The sequence below is a fragment of the Galleria mellonella genome, unplaced genomic scaffold (genome assembly GCF_026898425.1).
Source record: "Galleria mellonella isolate WM207_F2 unplaced genomic scaffold, CSIRO_AGI_GalMel_v1 utg55, whole genome shotgun sequence".
NCBI classification, from domain to species: domain Eukaryota; kingdom Metazoa; phylum Arthropoda; class Insecta; order Lepidoptera; family Pyralidae; genus Galleria; species Galleria mellonella.
The window spans coordinates 2,551,518-2,570,884 of NW_026442115.1; the positions used below are offsets into that span (position 1 = coordinate 2,551,518).

Consider the following 19,367-nt stretch of genomic DNA (forward strand, 5'->3'; position numbering starts at 1 on the left):
TAAATTCATTTATAATCCCACTTTGATAAATTAGATTTAGGTATGTAACAGATAGTAATACTTTTGAAAATAATCATTTTTCAAGATATACACAAAATTGCACATTTGTATAAAAATAATAAACCAAAATAAGATAATGTCTCGAAATGACATCGTTTACTATGAAAACAAACCAATCTAACATAAAAGTGTGAGAGCAAGATGTATTCACCACTGCGGGCTTAAAAACACTTGAGACTCACTAGTGACGCCCCATCATTTTGTCGTAAGAAAACTTTACCATTTATCATTAATGGCTAAAAAGTATGTACATAAATATTCCAGAAATACCAAGATGGGTAGTATTTAGTTTTTCCGCTTGATTTTGAAGTAGTAAACTTATATATACACCAGAATAAATTTAAGTAATTAAAAACAGTGTGCTATTCTAAAAACAATTAACAATAATTTACAAAACTACTTGTTTTAACATTGCTCAATAAAAAAAAATACTCTACGAACAATTTTTTTTGCACATTTGTAAACGGCGCTATATGTACAAACGGTCACAATGAATTTAAAAAGAATATAAACAACGTTACTGGAAATGATGTAAGAATTCTATCGACACACCAAACATCCAATTCTGAACAGATACTTATAAGTTATGTCGATTTAGTGAAACTCACACTATTTTTTGGCTAGTCATGTAACACTCAATAAATAAAAACATATCTGTACTTTTAATTCACTACAATGGGTTGTACAAGTTTTACATATTCCGTGTTAGTATATTGCTGAAAATTTGTGACCTTCCTTTCCCGTGGTTGTTGTAAGAGGCGATTAAGGGAATTTAATAGCAATAGTATAGTAATAGCATAGGTAATCTGCGGTTACCAACCCGCATACTGGCATACACGCCTGGGCGTGACAACTACTGGCAAAACCTCTCAAAAAGAAGGGTTTATCTTCAGCAGTGGACAGTTAACGGCTGATATGGTATGATGATGATATTGCTAAAAGATCACAAATAATAATGTCACAATTATAACAATATATATATATATATATATATATATATATATATATATATATATATATATATATATATATATATATACGTAGCATCGTGTACCGTTGTAAAGAGTAAGATAGCCAACTAACTTTATAATAGTTAATTGTAGACGGTGTTATTTCTTACACAAAGGACAGCACCTCGATTCTCAGAATGGCAACAAATAAAGACCAAGGGCGCCATGATGTCTTCAAAGATGTCCATGGTGATGTGAATATTAGTTGCAAGAATGTTTACTTTCTTTAATATACAAAATTTTAAAGCAATTTTTATTCAAATTTTATTTTAAATCGCAATTAAAATCGAATTTTGATTCCTATTTGAATTTAAGACGAAAACATAATATTTTTTTAAGGTTTTTTTTAGTAGTTACAAATCTGTGTCTATTCATGGAAATAATTATTTTATAAAAACATAACTTTGTTGTTCTTAAACATAGCTTACACTGTTCTCTGAGACAGAGAGACAGATGGCATGTATTTGAATAAGAAATAGAAAAAGACCAAACTATTAGATATCATCATCATCATATCAACCTTTAACTGTTCACTGCTAAACATAAACCTCCCTCTTAGGGGGTGTTGTCAGTGGTTGTCACGCTTGGCAGGCGGGTTGGCAACCGCAGTTAGGCTTTAGAGAGGTTTTAAGAGGGACGCTGCTGCCCATCCCTCGCCCTCAGTCAATTCTTACCACACCCACAGAAAAGGAAGGGGTGACTTATTCTATACCGGGACCACACGGCAAAACTAAATATATCACAGAGTTATTATTAAGTTAAGATTTGCGAAAGCAAGAAGTTTTGTAATAGCAGTCATTTTACCAATGTATCAATATTTGAATATCATTATGTTTATTTGAAATATATATAATAATTACAATTATATATATTTAAAAAATACATAATTATAATAACAATTACACAATAAATTGATGTGTAACTATGACTTCTTACTAGGAGTGTGAGTCTCCTGAAAATAAATGATTTAAAGATAAACTTACAATATGTCCACCACAGTCTAAGGAAGGAGCGACCGTATAAAATTTCAATTGAAAGGAAATTTTTTTAAGACGAAATTCCAGTTATAGCCACTTAATAATGAAAATAATCGTCTTTTTTAATGTTTTAGTGGATAAATTAAAACTACTTAACTGATTATAATAATTCTATTACCTATAAAAAAACTATATTATCAGGAAATAACAGGGGCTATACTTTATTCACAAAAAGCCCTTGCAAAGCCAAAGCGGTTTCTATTTCTATATTACGTTTATTATATAGTAAAATAAAGTTCTCGTTCAAACATTAACATGCACGCAATATACCAACATTTATAAAAATGTACTTATGGTAATCTCTGAAAGTAATAAACAGATTCTATAGAAAACTTTCTCACATTCACATATCACATTGTAAAATTTCTCACTTTTTAAAAAAAGCTACATTGTCCCCTATATATATATATATATATATATATATATATATATATATATATATATATATATATATATATATATATATATATATATATATATATATATATATATATATATATATATATATAAAAATTTTAGACAGTAACTCTGTTAATGATCATTTTATTGTCTAAATGGAAACGAAATTTAGAAATCAGTCGTAGTGATTTCGAACGAACCAAGCGATATTGTTCACGAGTATAACGGGTGATTTATTAATTAATATTAATAAGATATACCAAATTACTAATATTCTAATTATATTTATTTTTTACACTAATTCCTTAACTAATTATAAGTTTAAAAATTACGAAATGTATGAATCGGGATTTTTTTAATCTGTCATAGAATATTACCACTACATATTATTTATCAACAGTGTGATTCCTGAGGAATATATATATATATATATATATAGTTGTACAATTCAATGAGATTTTATGAAAATTTGTTGAGAGGTCGAAAAAACTCAAGTCGGTCTGGGGCTTTTATCAAAACACTGCCAAATCCGTATGAGATATACTCGCCTAATGCCCGCATGTCGCCTACCTTGTTATATAAGCCAAACGATAAAAGACGCGATTCCTTATAATAAATAGATTTTCTAAATGAATTCAAATTCGACGCAACAAGTTAATGTAAAAAATGCAAGCATCCATGCTCTACTACTCATACGAGGAGGGAAAGGATTGTTTGTAATGGGGTCTAACAGCCCAAGTGCTAACAATATACCCTATCAGGTCGACCTCCACGCAATTCACCTGGAATCCATTGTGATTAATTCTTGTTGAACTCATCGCGATGGACTAACTGACATGCTTTTGTCTTCGCGTATCATCTCTTCCTGATGTCCCGCCAGTGTCTACCGATAGCACTGGCGGGGGCGACCATTCCATTATCTTTCATTTAATAAATTACCATGCGAAGCCAGGACTAATAATTTTATAATTAAGCGATCGCATCGTATGCCTTCTCTGTCTCTGATATAGCCGAGTATAGACCAGTAACATCTTAAAAGTACCACCATATTCGTTTTTACATTTATATGATTTTCCTGCCTGGAACTTAAAAATTAAGGATAATTTAAGATAATTTTGAAACATATTTTTTAATTCTGAACCTAGTTAATAACTTGATTGTGTTAATAAATAAATATAAATAGAATAGTAAATTATATATAATAAATACATGATTATTAAATACATAATTTAATAATCATTCAAAATTAATAATTTTTAATAATATTTTTTAATGACTGTTTATTTTTATTTAATACTAGCGGCCCGTCCCGGAGTCGCACGGGAGGACATTTTTACATTTTAAAAAGTAGCCATTAAGGCTACACACGCGACGGAAGCTTAAAAATGGAGTAACTTCCGTTTTCCCAACATTTCCCTTCAGTGCTCTGCTCCTATTAACCGTAGCGTGATAAAAAGTATACTATAACCTGCCCAGGAGTATGAAGAATAATTGTACCAAGCTTCGTTAAAATCCGTCGAGTAGGTTTTGTTTCTATAACGAACATACAGACAGACAGACAAAAATTTTACTGATTGCATTTTTGGCATCAGTATCGATTACTAATCACCCCCTGATAGTTATTTTGGAAATATATTTCATGTACAGAATTGACCTCTCTATAGATTTATTATAAGTATAGATTTGGCAATTTACATTACAAATTATTAATTGTAATTGTTAAATAAATATTATTGAAATAATATAATCTTATTAACTTTTAAACTTTCGCTATTTCTGGTTTATAAGATGTGAGAATTAACGAGATTATTTAGGTCAGCGGCTCTCAGAGTGGTCGATATCGACCCCTCGGGATCGGTTTCCTAAGGGTCGACATACACAAAGATTGATTTTGGGGGTCGACGAGTTCTAAAAATCGACCCATATTAATTAACACAAACCCTTTTTTGAAACTTTCAAGATACTGTATAAATGATGTTGCGTGTACCAACTTATTATAAGAATGACTAATATTTTAGTAGTAAGTATCGTTGTTGTACTTTTAAAAATTTCACGTCTTCTTTTTTGTTAAATTCTGATGAGAAAATAACAGCATGTTTACTCACTTAAACAACCGCAAAATTTTGAAATTAGTATTTTGTATTAATAGGAAACAAAACTACACATAGAATTTTTAATGTAATTTAGCTATCTAAGGTAGTCAAAAAAAGGTTGAAAAAGAGGTTTCTACCCAAAATAGTTTAGTAATATAGATTACTAAACTATTTTAATTTAGGTAAACTATGACAATTTACCTAAGTTATCTCGACATTACTTAGCTACCTAAATGATCGCGTTAATTCCCGTCTCTTATAAACCATAAGAATCTTATTTCAATTATTATTATGTGATTGTAAGAATTTCGAAACAGACTTTATTTAAGTGAGGATTAACAATTGTGTAATCAATACATTATTTCTTATATTTTTTAATAAAAGTAATCTAATTACAAACCATCTTCGGCATTGAATATGTCGAAATCGAGCAGCAAAGAGCACTCTTCATTAGTGAGCAAGCCATTGGCCGAAGCCAATGACTGATCCCAAACGCTCGCACTCATTGTTGTTGTTGTTGAAAATATTCTGAAATTAACAAAACATATCTAATTAAGACTAAATATAAGACAAAGAAAAAATATCATAATATCTTTTGAATAATTAAAACTATATATTCGTAAATAATTTCTCACCAGGAGACTACACAATAATTAAGAATGTTCCACAAAATAAACTTCAATTGTGGCAATTAGTTACCTAAATTTAAAAACTAAACAACTAAACCCATTTTGATAAAATTTCTATGGGACAAATCTGTAAGAAGTCCTTTCAGATAAAAAAAAATTCCAAATCGGTTTAAAACTGACCGAGTTATCGATGTTACAAACAAAAATTAATACAACCGAATCGAGAACCTCTTTTTTTTAAGTCGGTTGAAAATTATCTACAACCTCTGTGCAAATGGTGTTTGTCGTGAAGCAACTAATTGCATAGATTTTCCGATTTGAAGGGTGGGACGTAACAGTGAAATTACAGAGTACACCTTAGCCGTCCAGATAGCAACGCATAGGACAATACCGGCAACTGTTACCACATTCTGTTAGGTCCGCTGTCAGCATGTTAGACATTCTAAGTTCCACAAATAAAAATTAATTACTATTAATTATATTTTTATACATACCACAGACAAATTAAATGACGATGCGAGCCGGTAGCGATCGGTATCCAATGATGATGATAAAGGTGGTCGAAGGACAAAAGAGTCCGGTGAGGGCGCCATGTTGGCACTGAAAACACACAATAAAATATTTTAAATTATAATATTTGTATTCTGATATATTTAACTGATAGAAGTTATAAGATATTTTTTTCAAAACTTTACGAAAATGAATTAATGTATAAAATAATTTTTACATTAAAAATTCGCCTTAAAATGTATTTTATGTCAATGTGCATTTATGTATATATATATATATATATATATATATATATATATATATATATATATATATATATATATATATATATATATATATATATATATATATATATATATGGCTAAAACGAACAGAGCTTGCACTTTGAGTACTAGCATAAGAGCATTCTTATATAACTATTCTTACAGGTACATACATAACAGAAAACAACTAGACAAATATAATACATTCAGATAAATATACTATACAAAATTTATGAATGTATAAAAACTTCAAACTCAAACTTAATCATTGAAAGGTGAGTGTTAAACCATTACACGATCAAGGTCGTTACAATAAATACCGTTATTTTTACACTAAGGTACTTAGCAATGCATCTAATGGAAATTTATTTACGAAATACTTTGTTTTTAATATTATGGGTAAAATGTATCTTTATCTGGGTATTAAGAATGAAGGATTACGAAAGATAAACATTTTATTCAAATGAAGTAGGTACGTACCTACCTAACTACGTCAGCAAAGTATTTAAACGGCGAAACTTATTGACATAACGAATAATGGTCTCCCTGTGCATTTAGTATGAACAGATAATTCCATATATAACCACGTGTTCATAACAATATGTTGCGTCGGTTTTAATTGCCTATATACCTATATTACCTACGTCATAGTTCTTTGCAAGAATGTACGTAACTGCGGCGTGACTTCTGGTCTACTCTCGTCATATACATAAAATAGTAGTACTGCTTATTTTCTTTTCTCTTCTGTGTCTTTAATTATCTTTGATTTAGCAGCTAAAGTATTGAATGAAGATTATTAAAACACACAAAGAAATATTACTTAAATAATGAACCTAGTGTTCATACTTTGAGCTGTTGTAGGAATTTCTTGCTCCATATCTCTAACAAACATTTTTAACATATTGCATATATAATGCAAATAAACATAAACAGTAACATTGAAATCATAATTATCCGGCGACAGTGAAACAAAAGTTTTCTTTCCGAAGAAACATAGATCAAGAAATAACAAAAAATGTAGAGCTTACCATAGTAAACAAGTGAACGCGTCATGTTAATATGGGACGTTCAAATATGTATTGCAGTTTATGACTCATGTCTTAAGGAAAAATGTTCAATTTCGCAGTTTCACTCTACATTGTGTATTTGTCTAACAAGACGATTTTGTGCGTACTACATAATATATGACTCAAATCTCTACCACAAGGCAACATAAACTAAAGGTCGTAGATGTATCTATCCTGACCAAAGGGGGGAATTATTTGTAATGGGGTCTAACTGCTCCATTGCTTGCAATACACCCTATCAGGTCGACCTCCACGTGGTTCCCCCTGGAAACCAACGTGGTTAATTCTAGTGCAATTCGTCACGATGGGCTAACTGACCTGCTTTCATCGTCACCTATCATCCCTCACTGGTGCTCCGCCAGCGTATACCGTTAGCGCAGGCGAGATGACCATTTCATTATCACACATAAAAAAAAATCCTGACCTAAACCAAAAATTTGGGTCAATTGTAAATTTCTCATTAATGATTTAACATTTTATTTTTATTACTACCATAATAAATAATCGGAAATACTATCTATTAATTCGATCAATTTATTTTTCAAATTACATAATTCATAAAATCCTTAATATCCTTCTTTTATATATAATAAATAACTAAAGTTACGATTACAAAATAGCATTTACAAATAACATTTATCTATTTGTAACAACTAAACGTTCGATTGTGATATACAGAGCTTACAAAACACACTATGTCGCCACACTTTCGCTATATCTATGTAATATAAATTACAGCATTTGGTTGCAACATAAATTGCCTACTTGCCAGTAACCTGATCATATATCAATATGTTTTATATATTATTTCTACTTTAGAATTTTATGCAGTATACGCTACTATGTGTATATTTAGACATGTCTTTGACTATACCTTCATAATTATTATTATTCTCCATATGAATAAATACATAAAAAACCGGTTTCAAAATTGACAAAATTATTACACGGTAATCCCGTATCACGGTAAGTCTTCCCATTAAAAAAAGAATGCAAAAATAGTTCAGAACTGCCGAAGATATCGCTTAACATACACAAAACACCGAGGAATCACGAAATTCTTTTATTAATTCTATTGAAAATAATATTTACCACAAAGTCCTGTCTCCATAATGGACCTGGCACGAGAATATCATACACACGCAATATTGAAAAATCAATAAATGTTATCAATATTAATAGATAATATTAAAACATTTGTTTTTATCTAATAATATATCCCCCCACTAATACTGATATACTGCAAGATACTTTCCCTGTTGATTTTTGGATCTAAAATAGACTTATCTATTTACCTATGACTAAATATCGAATCAAAGTTAATTCATAAAATTAGAGAAAAAGTTTAGAAGACACCTGTGACCGTTCTCAACTTCGCCGGTTCTTTTTTTATAATAAAATACAACCCATGTTACCTGCTGGTAATGTTGCTTTCTATAGATAAAAGGATTGAATATTTGAGTGTATCCTAATAAAAAAAGAGATTCAAATTTCCTCTTTATAATTAATTAGTTTATATTAAAGCCTTTTTTTATAATGACAATTAAGAAGGAATCCTGAAATCCGCTTCGAAAAAGCTGCGGAAAATAAATATTAACTCTATACATATAAATAATTGAATTTGTCACCTACGATATGTAAATGAATAAAGAAGTTATCTATAGATAATTAATACATAATATATTATAAGCTGATTATACTATTAATTCATCTATTGAAACCTACAATAACGAAAATAATCTCACATTTATAAGATACATAGCTAGGTACATTTATATATACCTACTATAACATTACTAAATAGTCATTCTAAGTGTTCTATACTTTTTATTTGTATATATATTTATTTATTATATTTATTGGTTTGTACTCATTACGGATAACTATAACACCCACAATATTAACCAACTCCAAAAAGGAGCTTAATTTTTATAACTTACATGTCTATGTTACGCGACATTTTTTTTCTTTGTTAACAAATTTAGATTGCTGTTTTTTCTAGTCGTATTGTTATTTATATACTATCTAGCTTTTACTCGCGACATCGCGTGACCGAAATATATTTATACAAATGCATACCAAATCTGACGATTGGTTAAGCTGCTAAGGTAAAAAGCGGAAACAAACACTGTTTCATATTTATAAAATTAGTATTTTCTCAATATTGAGATTGAGAATTTGTTTTTATAAAAAAGATTATCCACATAGTATATAGATCATTATATCTACTAAAGGAAATTCTATGCTATATAAATGTAAGATTGTCAATAATTCAAAAATAAATACGTTGAATGTTTGACTATGACGTAAACACCTCTCTATAAATAATTAGACAATACATGGTTTTATTTGGAACCTTACTTATAACTTTAAAACATCTTTGACAATAGCGGGTAGATCAAATTGCATTTTAAAGGTATGTTGTTTAATTTTGTTGTTATAGAAATATACCCCATGTATATTATAGAATCGTGTTTATAATTTAGTCATACATAGAATGAAAAGAAAATATGAAAAAACAAAATTTATCTCACTACAGTTCGTTTCTTAATGAGTAAAAATGTAACCATATTTTGTTGAAATTATTACACACGCTTAGTTTCATCAATTGCTTAAATTGATTCAGCGACGTATGATGACGATAGCCTAATATCTGTAATCTTTTGGAGGGAACAATAAAAAGTATTTATCTATCTAATATCTAGTACTTTAAAATAATGTAGGATTGCACTTATGTACTACATACTTTTAGTAGCATAAGCACCAGTATATTTATAACTATAATTGTTTCCAATCAATAATAACTATCACTTATTTATACATAATATTACATTCAAGTAAATATTATATAAATAACTTTTTTTTTTAATAAAACAGTACACACTGCTAGATACCTACGTAGAGAAACCAAGTGAATATTTTTGGTCTATATTAATTACGCATACGTAGCTGAAAGATGGAATCACCTACATCCAAGCTCCTATTACTACAAATACCTATTACTACAAATTATGAAACATGTAATTTAAATAACATGTGAAAGGAACTCGTTCGATTCACATGAAGAGTGAATAATATGTTAAAATCTGTAGTAATGGTTCTCCCGCGCTAAAGTACTATTACTATAATGCAGTGAAAGCTATGCTTCAATGGAATGTGCCGCTAGACATGTTAATTATCATATATTGGCTATTGTATAATAAATCATAATAATGGATGTGTGTACTTACATCATGTTTTACGTGCGTAGAAGGCACACGTGGGTGTGCAAATTTTTGGTACTAGAAACCCATCTTTATCGCAACTATAACACGAGAAAAAACAAAATACACGACTGTTAGCTGGGATACATTGATGAGTAATAGACCGAGCGGGGGGAAGAAGGGCAAGGGGAACATTTTGTCAACCATAGACAATATTAGGCGTGTTGGTTATTTTTTAATAACAGAGTATTTGTGTAAAAATATTCGAAACAAGTAATTTTGCTACTATTTCAAACTCTGTACCCTGAATAACCCATTACCTTGATAATTTATTTATAATTACTAATTGACTATTAATAATTTTAATTCCAATCACACAATGAGAACAAAATGATAATCTCTATATTTTTATGATAATAATACTGATTGTCTTTATGTAGTATATTTAAAAATAGAATAAAATTTATAAACTAATTGTTACAATAATAAAAAAAGAGGTCCATACAAATTTTTTAGGCTATTTTACCATAGACAAAAAATTTAAACATGAACTCAGATGTTGCTTTACCATAATAAAGTGCAGTTATATAATTCCAAGATAAATCTGAGAAATGGTTATCTAAAGATAAATACATTACCAGATTTAGATTTAATTGCAAGGAATAATAAAACCTTCATAACCTATAATTATTCCAGCTAATCTACATAACTATACCACAAACTATAGAGATGGCTTTTGATGACACCATACATAGGTTTCTATATAGAGATAAAATACATTCTTTGTACAAAAATAATTTGCAATATAAATATATTTTCCATCTAATTAGGTAATATAAAAAAGCTAAACAAGGATAATGATGTAAAAATATTTATTAAAATTTTTAATTCAAAATAAACACCTTTTAGGAGAATTTCATGCTGTAACATTCCAGATTCTGTAAGTTTACAACTGCCATAGTCTTTGACACGGAAAAATCTGGTAGGCACACTAGTCTCACGTACTGTCCTTCATCTCCTAAAAATAAACAAAATTATAAGTATTCATACTCAAACTGGATGTGCTTAGTTTTTAAACTATACTTAGTTTGAGCGAAACTGGCTTAATTTTGTTTGAATAATTTTTAGCCGTACAATCTTGTTTTAAATTTAAGGAGAAAAATGCACTTTTAATATACTTCTATCTACTTGATTCTACTTTTCACTGTAATAACTGTAATAAGTTATTTTATGATTCTGAAATATAAAAAATGCTATAAAACTAAATAATTTACTAAATAAATCAAATTATCTTTGAGCTACATGTGTGAATAAATAAATTGCGTAATTTAAAAATGTTCAGTTGAGACCAAAATTATTTCCAAATAAAAATCCTGTTTTATTAATTCATTTAACACAACATAATGCATAATACCTTTGTAAACATCAGTGGCAAATTCTTCACAATTCCCACTGAAATATATAGCAGGACAGTTTTGTATTATGAATGGATCCGTATCAACGCATGGAGTACATGGAACTGTGTCAGGACAAGTAGGTGCCATATGACGCCATTTTAATGTGCTTCTCATTGCGTCCAATGCATTATTTACATTACTGTATCTCATTATATCTTTAATTGGCTCACCTGATGTGCCCAGGCAAGTGAATCCTGTAAACATTTATTATTTATCATGATCGCTTTATGAAAACCACAAGTGAAACTCCTTATGTGGCAGGTGTCAAATTTTACAGACCAACTATGTAATGTATTTTATAAGAAACTATTAAAAAAATACAAATTTTTTTGTATATAAAATTTACTACAAGGGAACTGAATTTCAGTTGGATATAAAAAATTTTTTATTGATTTTTTCATATTATGGTGGCATTACATGCATAATCAGTAGTGACAATACTTTTTTATAACATACCTGCAATATCACATTCATATGGATTAGAAACTCGATGAAATGACTTGTACTCTATGGCCTTTGGAAATAAACCTAGAAAATAAAATAATTACCTGTACTATGTATAATAAAAATTATAAGATCAAAGGAGTATTTGACATTTATGTAAAAAACTGAAAAATTCGAAAGGAAAAAATACTAACAGTAATGGAATGGTTTCTGTGGCAGCATAATACCAGAAGGATCTTTGCAACCTGGCATCAGGTCTAACGGTGCCACAGAGCTGACAGCAGCAGCAAATGCATCGGCTGCCTCAGCTGATGCTATCACATCTGACTCACTGAGAATATTCTCATCAGAATGACTTGCAAACACACCACCTATTAAAAAATAAAACAAATCACAAATTTTTGGGGGGGAAAGGGTTGTTAGTAATAGAGACTAAAAATCCCATTGCTAGCAATATCCCCAACCAGGTCAACCTCCTCATGGTTCCCCCTGGAAACTATCATTGTTAATTCCTGATGACATCATCATGATGGGCTAACTGGCCTATTTTCATTCTCAAAGATCACCCTTCACTGGTGCTCCGCCAGCATATCCCATTAGCACAGGCATGGTTACCATTTTCACTCCTCAAAAATAATCACAAATTTTAGCATTTAAAAATCCAATAATTCCATTTTTTGCTACATATTAGAAAGATTCAATAAAATCAAATTTAAATTAAATTTAGAAACTTGAATATGATAGATTAAAAACAATTGATATATATAAAAAGCATATACAGTAGATTTCAGGTACAAAGACCATGAAAGGACCACTGTCATTTCATTGTTGTATAGAAAAGTTGTTACAGGCAAAGGCATCTAGGAGCCATACTTATTCAAAAGATTACTAAGCACAGTTGCTACTCAGAATATCACTTTGTTACTAATGTTTATGTTAAAATCTCTTCATCTACATTAAAATTTTATAAGTTGTGTTCAAATAGCACCATTGAATATCAATAGAAACAAAGAATGTTACAAACAATAGTTTACCTGCAATAATTACTCTGACAATTTTTGATAATTCTTCCTGATATTGTGAAGTACCAGAAATACCTGACAACCACTCCAGTAGTAAATGCAAAGAAAATAAATTATCAGCTTTCTTCGTTGCCATATTCAAACCAGATAAAAGGACAATGTACCTATAAAAGTTTATATAATTAAACAAAATATTATTAAAATCATAAATAGTAATTGATACATTTGATAATATATATGATATCTACCTACATACCTATCATTAGAGAGTTTAGGCAGTGGTTTTTGTATGTTACAACCTGCCCAGCATACATCTTCTATTGTGAAAACTCCATCCTCATCTTCAGAACCTGTAATATTTAAAGAACTAAAATATGCAAAAGACAAAAGACAATGTAATGTTAACAATTTCTAGAACAATAATAATATAAATAAATAAATTTTAATCAAGTAAACTTAATAAAAAGCATTTTTGAATTATCTTTTTTTTAATAATCTACCGCCCAGTTTGGAATACAATTTTATCTGAGAAGAACAGGCAAGAAACACAGTAGCTTTTTTTTTCAAATAAAAGTTTACAACAAAAATAATATGAATGGATAAAATGACTATAAAAAATTTGTATTGATAAAAAAATACAAAATAAAAAGCACACAATATTCTTGAACAGATCAGTCCCTACTTGAAGTACCCATTCACTATTATAATGGAAGAGTCAGCCATAGTTATTTTTTTAATGAATGATAATGGAATGGTTACCCCACTTGCGCTATTAGTATACACAGGGGTACCAGTGAGGGATGATAGATGATGAAGCAGGTTGGTTGGCCCATTGTAACAAATTCAACAATAAATTAATCATGATGGTTTTCAAGGGAACCGCGTGAATGGTCAACCTGACAGGGTATATTGCTAGAATTGGAATTACTAATCTCTATTACTAACAATCCCTACTCCCCTAACCACAATTGTGTTCAATCATATTATATAGAGTCCATCAACCCAGCCCACCACACAGCCACATACCTAAAACAGCACATACAACTCCAGTAACTACTTGATGAACATCTATTGAGTCACCAATCAATTTGATTCTTTGAAGCTCATCCTCCAACACTAGGCTATCATTATCATGTACAAAATGAGTTCTGAAAGAAAACATGTTTATATATATAAAATATCCATATTTAATAGCAAGTGAATTAACTCATCAGTTATAAAATTAAATTACCTTGCTGGTTGAGGTATAATTTCTAACTGTTCTGACAACTCTCTCAATATACTTGGCTTTAATTCCTGTAATTTAAATATCGTTCCAATAACAATACATTTTTCATTTTTCTCTCGAAGTTCGCACAATTTAAGAATCTTATAATGACTTGACCATTTCTTCCTAACTATTGGGATGATTACATTTCTATATTCATTTAATCTAGCTGAGTAAATATGAGCATATTGTCTAGAAAAATCTCGGGAAACTTGATAAAATCTTTTGGATGAATCCACGTAATCTACGGTTTGTCTTTCCAATTCAACTGGCAAAAAGTCATTTGCAACTTTCTCTGAGAAGTTAGGCTCTACTTTAAATAACATTTTTTTTTTTTCAATTCACTGTATTAGTACAATTAACAGGACACAAATTATATTAAAAAAATATTAATCGACAAACTTTGGCGCCAGAAGAACCTAAAATAACAAAAATGACATTTGACAATGACTACCATAGATTAAGCTTAGATTATTTCACATAATGAAATTTGATATGCTTTGCCAAAATATACGTCACACCAGCTACATTGCTTCTCAAAATTAGTCATTAAGAACGAAAAACTGATGATATGAAAAATTTATATAAATGTGAATGAAAGTAATAATTTTACTAAATGATAAGGAAGGGATCCGATTTGCTGGAACACCTAAGAACGAGGAAAGATCTTTGGGTTAAGTCTACGTTATATCTACGCCTACCAGAGACTAGATATGGCTTACTACAATAATCAAAGCAAAATTTAAAACTATGTCTGTTAATTTTATTGAAGGTTTCATTCACCACCATCATCATCATCATAGGTACATAGTATAAAACAAACTCGCTCTCGCTGTCTGTCATATATATATACGGATGGACAGACAGCTTAAATCTTTAAAACTACGCAATGGATTTTGAAGCGGTTTTTTTAATAGATGGAGTGATTTAAGAGGAAGGTTTATATGTATAATACATGCATAATATTCTAGAGAAACACTGACAAATTTAGAGGTTTCTAATGTCATGTCATAAATAAACACATTTTTACGCTTATATTGCAAACGCTAGATGAACCCCACGAAATAAATCAAAATAATTTACTACAGTACTGTACACCTTAAAAAGATCAACAAAAAAAATCCGCGATGATATATGTCTATCTTTTAAGGATAATGTTGAAGTATAGTTTATTGTGAACTTTATATAGCAACCCTAACTTTTTTTATGGTATTATAAAATAAAAAAAAAAAAAAAAAAACTTCTTGTGTGTCAATGACAGAACTGAAAAAGGTTGTTTTTTATTTCTCTTCTCCATCGTTAATAATCCATTTAGTTGACTTGTAATAACATATTTATTTGACGTGTAATAACAATAATAATCATAACAGGTTATGGCCCAGCCTGATTTTCCATTTATATGGTATTGTAATTATTCGTACAAAACTAGAACAATTTCCACAAGTCACAGCCGCCATTTTTTTTTTCCGGTTGAAAGTTTTTTGTTCAGAACTTCTTGAGGTACTTGTCAATAATGTCTGTGCGATTAGATAAAATCACAGTGGACAAGTTGGAGGGTGAAGGTAATTGGATTTCATGGAAATTCGATATCAACTTACAAATAACCCTACATGGAGTTGAGGACCATGTGACCGGTGTAGCGCAACAACCAAAAGATGGAGAAGAACCAAAGTCTTTCAAATTATACCATGAAAAGGAATCAATTGCAAGGTATTTAATAGGTTCAACAGTAGGCAGAGAGCCGAAACAGCACATTTTAACCTGCAAAAGTGCGAAAGAAATGTGGGACACTCTTCATGCTGTGTATGAACAGAAAAATGAAAGAAGACTGGATCTTTTGTACTGCGAGCTATTTACGTATAAAAAGTTACCAGAGGACAGTATAGCTACGCATGTCTCTAAGTTACAAAGACTGTATACTCAATTAAACTTAGAATTGAAAAATGAAGGCAGTACTTTGCCTCAGTCCTTACTTTTAAACAGAATACTGAATACATTGCCTGTTAACTATCTTGAGTTCAAAAATGCATGGGAATCTGTCCCTGCATCGGATAGAAATGTAACCACATTAATGGAACGTCTTCGCTTACATGAGCAAAGATTGAATGAAAGCAAACCTGAAAGTGAAGTCGCTCTAGTTGCAAAGACTGAAAAGCGTATATATAATAAAGGTCCAGTTTGTAATTATTGTAAAAGAAAAGGACATATCAAAAAACATTGTTTTAAATTTAAAAATAAACAAAAATCTGATTCTACAAATGGACATGCTTTTGTTGCACATAGTACCGTGATAACTAAAGAGGACTGGATAATAGATTCTGGTGCGTCACACCATATTACTTCACATAGAGAGTATTTTGCTTCATATGAACAATTTGATAACCCAATTCCAGTTTATCTCGGAGATGGTAGTCAAATGATGGCTGTAGGATTTGGCATCATAGACATAAAAATGTTGGTTAATGGAAAATGGGAGAAAGGTCATTTAAAAGATGCTTGGTTTGTTCCTACCTGTAAACAGAATTTATTCTCTTCAGGGTCAGCTTTAAAAAATAATTTAATTGAAATAGGTGATAAAAATAAAAGAATATTTAAAAATGGCAATAACATAAAAGCAGTTGCAATAAGAAATAAGGGAAATATGTACAGATTGGAGATGAGGGTGATATTACCTGAAAATTATTGTATGCTTAGTAGTCATACGGCAGACTTAAATATCTGGCATGAACGCCTATGTCACCAGAATATTAGACATGTTGAAAAATTCTTAAAACTGAATAATATTCCATTCCAGCCAGCAGAAAAAATTGTTTGCGATGGGTGCATGTTTGGTAAAATGTCTCGCTTGCCTTTTCATACAAGAAATATCAGAGCACAGGTACCAGGACAAATTATTCATGCTGATGTCTGTGGCCCCATTGCTGAAGTATCTGTTGGAGGTAGTAGATATTGTATTGCATTCAAAGACGATTACTCCAAATACAGAAAAGTATATTTTATAAAAGAAAAGACAGCAGTTTCAGAAGTAACAAAGAACTTTATTTTGGAAGCTAAGACAATAGGTCATACAATAAAAGAATTAATAACTGATGGAGGTAAAGAATTTATAAACAAGGAAATGCAAGCCATATTGTCATCATTTGGAATTAATCATCGCATGACCATTCCATATAGCCCACAGCAGAATGGAGCTGCGGAGCGTGAAAACAGAATATTAATGGAAGCAGCTCGGAGTATGCTACATGCAAATAATTTTGATAAGCAGCTATGGGCAGAAGCTGTTAACACTGCTGCATATGTTCTGAATAGGACTGGTCCAACAGGTGTTGATGACTCATCTACACCATACAGTTTATGGTTTGGCAAAAAAGCTGATATAAGTCATCTGAAGATATTTGGCACAAAATGTTTTATTCATGTACCTGACCAAAAGCGCAGAAAGCTAGATAAAAAGGCAATAAAGGGAAACTTAGTTGGATATTGTGGAGACAAAGATGGGTATAGAATATGGACAGAGGACAGAAAGATAGTTTTATCTAGAGATGTTAAATTCCTACCAGAACAAGTATGTGTTGATATTTTTAAACAGGATTTAACAGAGCAGCAGTCTAAACATCAGAAGGAATCTTCGAAAAATCATGATTTTGTGATATCCTTAATTCCTGATGCTGATGAAGTCAACAGCAGCAAAGTTCAGAAAGTGACAAGAGGACATGCATCATCGTCTATGGCCCCAAGGGCTGTCACCGCTGATCCAGCTCAAGCATGTGACCAGGTTCCAAGTTCAGGTAAAGATTTTATACATAATTCATGTGATAGTGATCCTGTGTTCTTAGACTGTGATAATTTATCAGAAAGTGAAAGTGAGTCAGTGATAAATGTGGATCCATTGTGTAGTGGTAACAGTAATGGAAATGTCGAAAGTGAAAATTCTCAACGATATCCATTGCGTAATAGAAAGATAAAGGAGTTTCCAGACTATCATGTGTATATGTGCATGGAATCTGATGATGAATGTTTACATTTTGATGATTTTGATAATTTACCAGCTTGTTGGAAAGATGCTATTAATGCTGAACTTTCATCATTGGATATTAATAATACTTGGTCTATTGTAGATTTACCAAAGGGTGTAACCCCTATAGATAGCAAATGGGTATTTAAAATAAAGAAAGACAGTGACAACAATATTGTCAAATATAAGGCTAGGTTAGTTGCACGTGGGTATAATCAAAGATTTGGTATTGATTATCATGATACATATTCACCAGTTGTTCGTTCTAGTGCACTTAGAATTCTTTTTTCTTTGGCAATTCAGTTTGATTGGTTTATAGACCATTGGGATGTTGTTACTGCTTTTCTTCATGGAACATTAAATGAAGATGTTTTTATGTATATGCCAAAGGGCTTGTTAATTGATAAAGGTAAAAATGATAATGTGCCTAAGGTATGCAAACTAAACAAAGCTATGTATGGACTGAAGCAGGCAGCCTCAAGTTGGAATAAAGAGTTGCATAATGCTTTGATTAATATTGGTTTTAAGCAGTCTGTTCATGAACCATGTATTTATATTCTCAAACAAGATAACCTTTATTTAATTTTAGCAATTTATGTGGATGACATTTTTGCATTTGGTAATAATCAAAAGAAAAAGCATGATATATTTTCTCTACTAGATAGTAAATTTAAATTAAAGAATTTAGGTCCCATAGAACATGCCCTAAGTTTGAGAATAAGAAGAGTAGGTTCAGAATTAATTGTTGATCAGAAAAGGTATATAGAAAATATATTAAGTGTGTATGGAATGCAAGATTGCAAACCTGTAAATTCACCAATTCTACCAGGTTTGAGGATGAGTAAAAGTGACACCGTTGATCCAAAAATTCCATATCAAAATTTAATTGGA

At 30.5% G+C, this 19,367-nt stretch overlaps 2 protein-coding genes across 2 annotated transcripts in view; both read right to left on the reverse strand.

Annotated features, from left to right (window-relative positions):
• Positions 1–10,456, reverse strand: part of LOC113521504 (activating transcription factor of chaperone) — a 30,462-nt gene extending 20,006 nt beyond the window's left edge. Inside the window, exons 1-3 of the mRNA XM_026907045.3 lie at positions 10,299–10,456; positions 5,723–5,828; positions 5,000–5,127 (exon numbers count right to left, since the gene is read on the reverse strand). Of these exons, the coding sequence (XP_026762846.1) occupies positions 5,000–5,105 (106 nt within the window). The 5' untranslated portion in view covers positions 5,106–5,127; positions 5,723–5,828; positions 10,299–10,456. The remainder of the gene's footprint in view (positions 1–4,999; positions 5,128–5,722; positions 5,829–10,298) is intronic.
• Positions 10,457–11,126: 670 nt separating this feature from the next.
• Positions 11,127–14,928, reverse strand: LOC113521250 (DNA polymerase delta subunit 2). The gene is made up of 8 exons (XM_026906733.3): positions 14,426–14,928; positions 14,221–14,342; positions 13,451–13,544; positions 13,207–13,358; positions 12,367–12,543; positions 12,185–12,256; positions 11,686–11,922; positions 11,127–11,289 (listed from the first exon to the last, which is right to left on the reverse strand). The coding sequence occupies exons 1-8, from the start codon at positions 14,785–14,787 to the stop codon at positions 11,177–11,179; spliced, it is 1,329 nt and encodes a 442-aa protein (XP_026762534.2). The 5' UTR covers positions 14,788–14,928; the 3' UTR covers positions 11,127–11,176.
• Between the last annotated feature and the right edge of the window lie 4,439 nt (positions 14,929–19,367).

Coding starts and splice junctions, on each gene's coding strand:
- LOC113521250 (XM_026906733.3), bottom strand. CDS start 14,787: ATGTTATTTAAAGTAGAGCCTAACTTCTCAGAGAAAGTTGCAAATGAC. Junction 13,545..14,220: donor AGTTGTATGTGCTGTTTTAG/GTATGTGGCTGT, acceptor TAAATATTACAG/GTTCTGAAGATGAGGATGGA. Junction 12,544..13,206: donor TGTCAGAGTAATTATTGCAG/GTAAACTATTGT, acceptor ATTTTTTAATAG/GTGGTGTGTTTGCAAGTCAT.